The sequence below is a fragment of the Embiotoca jacksoni genome, unplaced genomic scaffold (genome assembly GCF_022577435.1).
Source record: "Embiotoca jacksoni isolate LCO1_2020_lvr unplaced genomic scaffold, fEmbJac1.0.p SCAF_1, whole genome shotgun sequence".
Classification (NCBI taxonomy): domain Eukaryota; kingdom Metazoa; phylum Chordata; class Actinopteri; family Embiotocidae; genus Embiotoca; species Embiotoca jacksoni.
Window position 1 is genome coordinate 16,455,216 of NW_027185229.1, and position 8,178 is coordinate 16,463,393.

The 8,178-nt window shown below is 40.4% G+C and overlaps 1 protein-coding gene across 1 annotated transcript in view; it reads right to left on the bottom strand.

Moving 5' to 3' along the window:
- The window catches only part of LOC138194414 (voltage-dependent calcium channel subunit alpha-2/delta-3-like), a 32,450-nt gene extending 24,616 nt beyond the window's left edge, over positions 1 to 7,834 (bottom strand). Inside the window, exons 1-4 of the mRNA XM_069143136.1 lie at positions 7,704 to 7,834; positions 5,764 to 5,845; positions 3,293 to 3,514; positions 1,645 to 1,761 (exon numbers count right to left, since the gene is read on the bottom strand). Of these exons, the coding sequence (XP_068999237.1) occupies positions 1,645 to 1,761; positions 3,293 to 3,514; positions 5,764 to 5,845; positions 7,704 to 7,828 (546 nt within the window). The 5' untranslated portion in view covers positions 7,829 to 7,834. The remainder of the gene's footprint in view (positions 1 to 1,644; positions 1,762 to 3,292; positions 3,515 to 5,763; positions 5,846 to 7,703) is intronic.
- Between the last annotated feature and the right edge of the window lie 344 nt (positions 7,835 to 8,178).

Consider the following 8,178-nt stretch of genomic DNA (forward strand, 5'->3'; position numbering starts at 1 on the left):
GCCTTCTGTCCAGAGGTCAAGTTTATGTTCTGAAAAAGGGAAGTCTCTTCCTTCTTGGGAATCCTTAAAATAATTTTAAGGGCAAAAATACGCATAAAATGTAGGTCACTATAGGCTACTGTGCAGAGCAGGTAGTGATTGATGGAGGCAAGTTATTGAAGCAGGATTTTGTTCAAAGCAGCGGTAACTTCTGCAATAACTCGTTTCAGGAAAATGTGCTTGGGTTTGTGTTTCCGGGGGAAATGCCACCTCTAAACGCTGCAGTCACTCTCGCCCTCGGAGCCGGGCAGGTAATTAACATCTGTCACATATGTCAAAATAACTGCTATATAAACACAACTGAGGCTTTTCTACCCACTGCTGAGCGGCGGTGGTCAAATTCAATTGACCTCATAGCGAGTTCTTGTGCTGTCAGCATTCGGCAAATAAAAGCATTATAATACGAATTTAATGTTTTCTGATTTAGGTGAACATTTTTGGTTATGCATAATTTTCTTTCTAGTGGCGGTCAGACAGCCCACCTTCACCCCTTTATCGCGGTCACAGCGTCATTTTTAAAATGCTTTTAAATTTGGAGCAAAGTGATGACTTAGTCAGATTAGTCTTTTTTTTTTTTTTTAAACAGTTACACTTGTGCCTTATATTGTTTACACATAATAATCAGAAATCATTTTATATGCTGACTCATCTCCCAAGTTTATCAAATTTAAATCCGTCCTTTACGTGTAATATACACCCGGAACTGTCATGAATTATCGCGCTCATGGGATCAGGCGCAGGGAGATAAACGTTATCATTTCCCAGCAGTCCCTGCGAGGTGCACCATTAAAATGATTACAAGCGCCTCTGCACTAAGGTCGCAGGCAGGCTGCTGCTGAGAGGCTGACACCAGCTCAGGCCCAGACTTTAATAAACTATATACAGTACAAGACCATACAGACAAACATTTTACCTAGACAGTAAAATAAGATTTGGTCTCTGAAAAATAATTTTGAGTAAAGAGAGGTGAACGGAACAATGCGGGGGAAAAAAACCCAAACATAGCCAGTGTTATTGTTTTCACTGGTCTATAATAAACATTACAACATTTTCACCTGTTTATATTTCATAATAATGTAAATATCTCCCATTAAAAACTATCTTTAAAAAACAAAACAAATGGCTGACTCAACAAAACTCTGTGTCAGGGTGTCTCTCAGAGTGACAGGGTATTGGCCCTGTAATATTTCTGACTACACCCCTGAATAATTTTATCAAAATGAATTAGATCACGTGATGTTAGCCTGATATGATGAGATGTCACACTGGCCATCATCACAGCTAAACCAGGCGGTGAAGCCTGAATCACACAACCAGGCGTGTTAGTGCTGTTTCCTCTAGACAGGTGTGACAAACAGCACACCTTTACATATCAAATCACAATAAGGCAATTAGCGAATGAGTCTGTAAAAGATCAGCAACTTTAAAGACAGCAACAAATAACAATAATTATATAGATAGCCCCCCTCCTCCCCTTCACCCCACCTCCCCCTGGTGCTGTCCTCTATACCCACCAAGTCATTTACGTACACTCCTTGCTCCCCTAAAACAGAAGGAAATTAATAAATATAAATACAGAATTAAATTAAATTAAATTTGACCTACCCTGGTGGCTTCTGCTTTTTTTCGAAACACTTCCTCCATCCTCAGTGCCAGATTTTTAACCAGTTTCACACCATCAATCTCTTCCACTCTGACTGTTTTTTCAAATTCTTTATATTTCTGAAAATAACCAGAAAGAAATGTGTGACGGTGACAAACGGGACAACTGTAAATCTCTGGCAAACATACAGCAAAACTATTGAGGTCACATGGTTGATTAACCCATGAAGAGTCTTAATAGGATTAGGAAGGAACATTAAGATAATCTTTCTGTGTGTGTATTCTGTAATACATTAGAGCCCTATTGTTTCACCGCATCCCCTCCAGAGAGGTGGGAAATTGTTAAACAAGGATTATAAGCCTTCACATGTTGGCTGACAAGCTGCATGCAGCCAGTCTCAGATCAACGGCTGATAAAATCCATGCTGCAACGCAGAATGACTGATAGTCTTTATCTGTTCCCAGTTATTGGCTGCACATGCTGCTTCTTTCTCTCTGATTGGCTGGAGATGGCCATGTTGGGTGGCCAGGGAGGGGCGGGGCTGGATCTGAAGGCTATGCATGGTAAGAGGGTAATTGAAATGGAGTTAAAGCACAGGAGAAAGATAATAACGTGTCAAGCATGGGTGACTCTGGGTAATGAACTACACCTCACATAATGCTGATTCTGCTGGATGCACAGGACCTCCAGTGATACAGAACAAAGCCCGCCACAGCTCGGAGGAATATAACATTACATAACCTCACACCTGCCTGGCACACACACACACACACACACACACACACACACACACACACGCACACACACACACACACACACACACACACACACGCACACACACACACACACACACACATGCAAAATAAAAACAAAAGGCCGGATTCTTTCAAGCTATCCAGTCATTCACATCACACACACTTCCAATAATCGTATCTGAAAATAAACGTGAGCAACAATAGGCTCGTGGCGCACATTCAAACACATTACGCATTGTGAGGACAGAACGCGCACAAAAACACACACACACACCCCAGTACATGAGGCGACAAATTACCTACTGAAAGGAAGAGTGTGGGCTTGCAGTGGAGCAGAACAGTTCATTTCACGCCTGTCCTCCTCGCCCCAGCACCCCGAGTCCCCAGTCCCCCCCCCCCCCCCCGACCGCCACCTCCTTACCCCACATCCCGCCAGTCATCAAGTGGAGGTTAAGCCCCATCCATCAAAAGCCCTGATCATGATTATTGATTAGAGTAATGACCAGTGCAGGAGTGAGGCCTGCCTGCCGGTATGAAGAGCCTCAGTGTTTCCCCCTTTTGCAGAAATCTTATAGTGTAATCGGGTAAATCACCATAAAAAGCATCTAATGATCAGTCGTAATGACCAGCCTCTAACGACCCGTCAGGTCCCTCACAGCTCACTGCGTTGTGCTGACTGGCTCGGCACAGCTCTCCTGACATGCTTCCATGAACAGGAACACGAGCAAAGTGCTTACATACAGACAAAAAAAAAAAAAAAAAAAAAAGGAACAAATCTGCAGGGCATTTCGCAAAAGGTCTTTGTACACAGATTAAAATAATATTTGGTAGCAAATGGAAAGAAATGACACAGTGCTAACGTTTCCACCACACATTTGAACTTAACAGCTGTCACCTCAGGGCAAGAAGGTCCAAGGTTTTGACCCTGGAGCCGCTTTCTGAATGCGGTTTGAACGCTCTCCCCATGTTTGCGTGGATTTCCTCTGGGTGTTCCGCTGTCCTCCCACAGACATGCAGCGGAGTTCTTAGGATTAATCCTACTGCTGCCCTTGACTGAAACACTGGCGTCAGAACTGGAGTTCGTTCCTGGGCGTGGCGCTGTGATAGCCCACAGCTCCTGAAATAGAGAGGTGGTCAAATACAGAAAATTATAAACTATTATGGACGGATTCATGCAGAGCCGAAAGTAAAAGTGGTTATAGAAAGGGTTTTGGCCAAAAACGGGTCTGTACAGGATTTACATGACTGAAGTGCCTGCTGTTTACACTCAATAATCTTAAAAATAACAGTGACACAGTCAACTACAACAGTCTTGTAATGAATGTAACACCTCATTTCTGTGAGAGTCAGATTCAGTTGTCAGTGAGGCGTTGATTCAGCCCCATAGTCATTTTTTAATCATGTATGATCTTCTTTTAGTGAAATGCATCGTAATGCGAGGTGTCATTACATTTTTGTTCTCCCATAACATGCAAGGTTCACTTCATTGTAACACCCCCACAATGTACAGCTCAACAACGTACTGTACGTTGAAACTGAGTACAGTAGTAAACAAAGACTGAACATTTAAACTAAGGCTTTGCAGCACTGGAGAGCTTCTGCACTGCATTGCATTACATCATATATAAGCTTTTATTTTGGAGGGTGGGGGATTGTGGGTTCTCATTGTGCTCTTTAAAATCAGTTATCTCAACACACTTATATTATATGTGATCCAAACAAACATAAACATTATTGTCAACCTGCCAGTTTAAAAAAAAAACATTTTTATTGCTCAGTGGAAAGAAAAGAGACCTGAGAAATGTAGATTAATAACGTTTTTAAAAAGACATCATTCAGTCTGGCTAAAACTTAAACTGCAGGTGCCCCTCATCAGAATATTTAACCTCTTCAACCCAGACAACCTTCTCAGTCCATCACCACAAAATCATTTTGTCTAAGCTTTTTTCATACCCATATAACTTTATTTTCATTTCTAATGTACAGTAGATAATGATCTCAATGTTTCAAATTGTACTAAATATGTCAGGATGCGTGTTTGGCAAATACCTTTAAGATAGGTTTTTTTTCAGGGCATTTAATAATGACTTGTTCAGTATCATAACATTTGGCCTGCTAAAAACAGGTATCTAAAACTGTCACAGATATAATTTTCCTCAATGTAGGGCTTAAATGTGACAACACCTTTTCACAATCAGATTCATATATCCAGGGCTTGTGCAGTGTGTCCATGTTTTTTTTTTTTTTTTTTTTTTTTTTTTATCTCATCCATCGCCTCTGTTTGTCTTTATGTCCTTGGATTAATTTTTTTTTACTTCATCACTTATTAGGGTAAATTTAAAGCATAGCACCAGAGTCAGTTAAATCAAGTTTAATTTAATTTAATTTCAAGCAATGTTTAATGCTTAACAAATTGCCAAAGCGTTTAAATGTACTTCCTACATGAACTAGAAGTACCCTTTAATGCACATGGTGAAAAGACAGTTAAAACTCATTATATAAGTATTTACCTTCTTTTATATTTTCACTGTAATATAACCCTTTTGCAAGGCACAGGAACTTTACACACTGATGCTGTATATGCTGTAAAACCCAGACACACATTTTCCCACCGTAGTACAGTTATTAAGCATTCACGCAGAGGAGATCCTCCAGCTGTTTACTTCACAGTCCATGAACGGACAGTTCACCATTCATCTGCCTGAGTCAACTCTGACCACCTTTTTGAAGCTGTGGCATGTGAACACAGAGCCCACCTCTGCCATCAAGTGGCCAGAAAGTTAAATCTATTGCACTGGATCATCGCTCCTCCTCTGTAGGTTTCACCTGTTCATCAAATTACCCTCCCTCCCCCTCCTCCCGACACACACACACACACACACACACACACACACACACACACACACACACACACACACACACACACACACACACACACGATCAAACCTAGCCACACTTATTCAATTTGTCTCCTTGTGCATTCCTATCCAGAGGTTGAAACTCTTGACTCCAGAGAGTTAACTGGAGAGATGAGATGAGAGAGGAATCAGAGCCGTGGTTAATGGGCCATGTCAAGTACAAACACACACACACACACACACACACACACACACACACACACACACACACACACACACAGAGAGAGAGAGAGAGAGAGAGAGAGAGAGAGAGAGAGAGAGCTCTGCCAAACACACCTGAGTCTCCTCTAAAATTACGCATCAGCATTCAGCTGAGACACCAAAATGTCTCTGCAGCCATTACAGAGGGAAAACAACATTACAGCATACAATGGGTGTAACTACATGGGCATCAGACAAAGGGAAAATGCATTTGTGTTCATGCAAGACTGGGAGATCAGGAATATACCTTTTGTAGTAGTTGGGATCCAGAATATTTTGCAGAAATGGATTTAATTTCTCCACCAAATGCAGACGCCCAAAGCTTTACGCTGAAGAAAAAAATACAAATGCCCATTTAGTTAACAATCTTCCCTCTAAAATTGACAAATACATAGAACATGTAAAAAGATACAATAAGACTGAATTAACCGACAAAAGAAACACTGTTACCATCCAAACTCAATAATGGTACAACACACACTTATGTTGTAAATTTAAATCCTTTATATCGCCTTCTATGAATGTCCTTAGCTGTCATTTTTCAACTTCGTTTCTGAAGCGATAAGTGAAAAGATTATCATCATGGCCCGGTGGCCCTAAACTTTACTTTCCTGACAAATAATTGTTGGTAATTTGGTCATACTGTAATTGCTCCCATTTCTTCTGATAAACTGTTAATGGTTCTACATGGCAGCAAAATGCAGCACCTAAAATATACCACTTAGGTCAGTGTAACTGTTGTGCTACAAATTTGTTTCAAGAAAGGGGCCTGACATATGAGAATTCAAAAAGCCAAGAAAACATACTACCCAGTATTCAAGCATGTTAAAAAAAAAAAAATAGATTTGTAGTGTTGCGGATGAGCTGTCCTCATCAGCAGAACTTTGCTCAAAAGAAATGTTTCCCATGCAAGGCTTTTTCCAAACAGTTTGTGAAAGATTCCCAAAAAAGGACAATTTTAATCTCGGTTGATATTCTGTTCTGTATTAGCTTGCAACATTTTATGAAATGGATGTAAAGTTGTGGCTTGTAAATTAAACTTCCTTGCAGAAAAATGCTCTTTAATATTTTAAAAGGTGCGCAATGCAGCTTTTTTTGACACCTGAACTCAAGAATAGTTTTAATGAGGTTAATTAGATGTAACTGACATGAGTGACACTGGCATTATCTGTGGTGAGGTTAATCTGGATTTATTTACATCCTGGACCTTTATTTGAGATTTTTTTTTTAATCTTTTGTATTGATCTTTTATTACAAACAAACCTTAGTTAAACATGCTACTTAAGTACAAGGTTTTGCATTTCTTGAACTCTCCCAATCTGCTAAAGATGCAATTAGACTTGATAAAGAAAAATACAATGCACGTGCAGTTCAACAAATTATGTGGGCATTAGGAATTAGACCGGGAGGACTGGATTGTGATTTAGAGTAAGAATTTAGTTATCAGAAATAAGGGTGATTCTATTGGAGATATTTCCCTCTAAATCAGTTTTCCTTATTATAGATTTTGTGAAAAAACAAAATAGATAGAGAGATAGATAGATAGATATACGTTATTGACCCTGCAAGGGGAAATTTGTTCTGCTAAGAAATAAAAGTACTCCCAAAGTTTTTCTTGTTCTCAACTGAACCATGAAGAGCAGTCTTTTAGTAACACTTATTAATATTTCTGAAGTACTATCAGCAATTTTAATGATGAACAATTAATCGACTCATTACATTGCAAAGAAAAAAAACTTCACAACTGTTTATATAGGCTATAGTTTCTATTTAATTTCGTTGTTTAGCAAACGTGATCCAATTTAATTTCGACCATTTTTTATAACACTGCTTATTTACTAAAGTTACATCTGTAATTGTTTCTTCCCACCAGCAGTAGGCTAACCACCGACCAAAAGGTGACTAGTTAAACCAGTACTACGGCCTGTGGGAGAATACTGTGGTATAAATTAAACTCTACACTATGGTCATCAAGGAAAACAGACAAGACAAATAGGGAACAAGAAACCCAGAAAATGAAACATCTCTCTGCCACTTACACATGTTTGTTGCTCCTTAAATGAATTAAAATCTAAAAGCAAATGTCAGTTACTAAACTAAATGCTGCGCTTCTGGTGGCTTCATTTCCTGTCTGTAAGAAATCAACACATCAGTTAATTCAAAGTTGCAGAGCCGCCTCTCACTCACACTGACAGAGGGATCCCTTGCTGGGACCCCGCCACCTCTACCACATTCAAGCCGACGAAGATCCAGAGCAGAAGGAAGCTGGTGCTGTACATGTGCGAGAACAGGATCCTGCAGTTTCCCTGCATGTCCAACTCTTGTTTAGAAGATATCTGTGAAATAAGAAATAAAATCCCATGCAGCACCGTGCTGGACCCCGGTGCACCTTCTGCAGCCGCGCTACTGCCGGCAAGCACGTACCCTACTGTATTTGATTGTACAGACTTCCCGCTTCACAGAGAGAGAGAGAGAGAGAGAGAGAGAAAGAGAGGGAGAGCGAGAGCGCGAAAGCCTCTGCTCCCCTGCTTTTCCAGAAAAGGAACCCCCCTCCTCCCCTCCCTCCCTCCCTCCCTCCCCAGATCGTCTCTTTGGTGCAGGAATCACGGATCTTTCTCCATGGAAATGTGTTTGCATTGAAGCCTGAAAAGCTCAGCAGAGC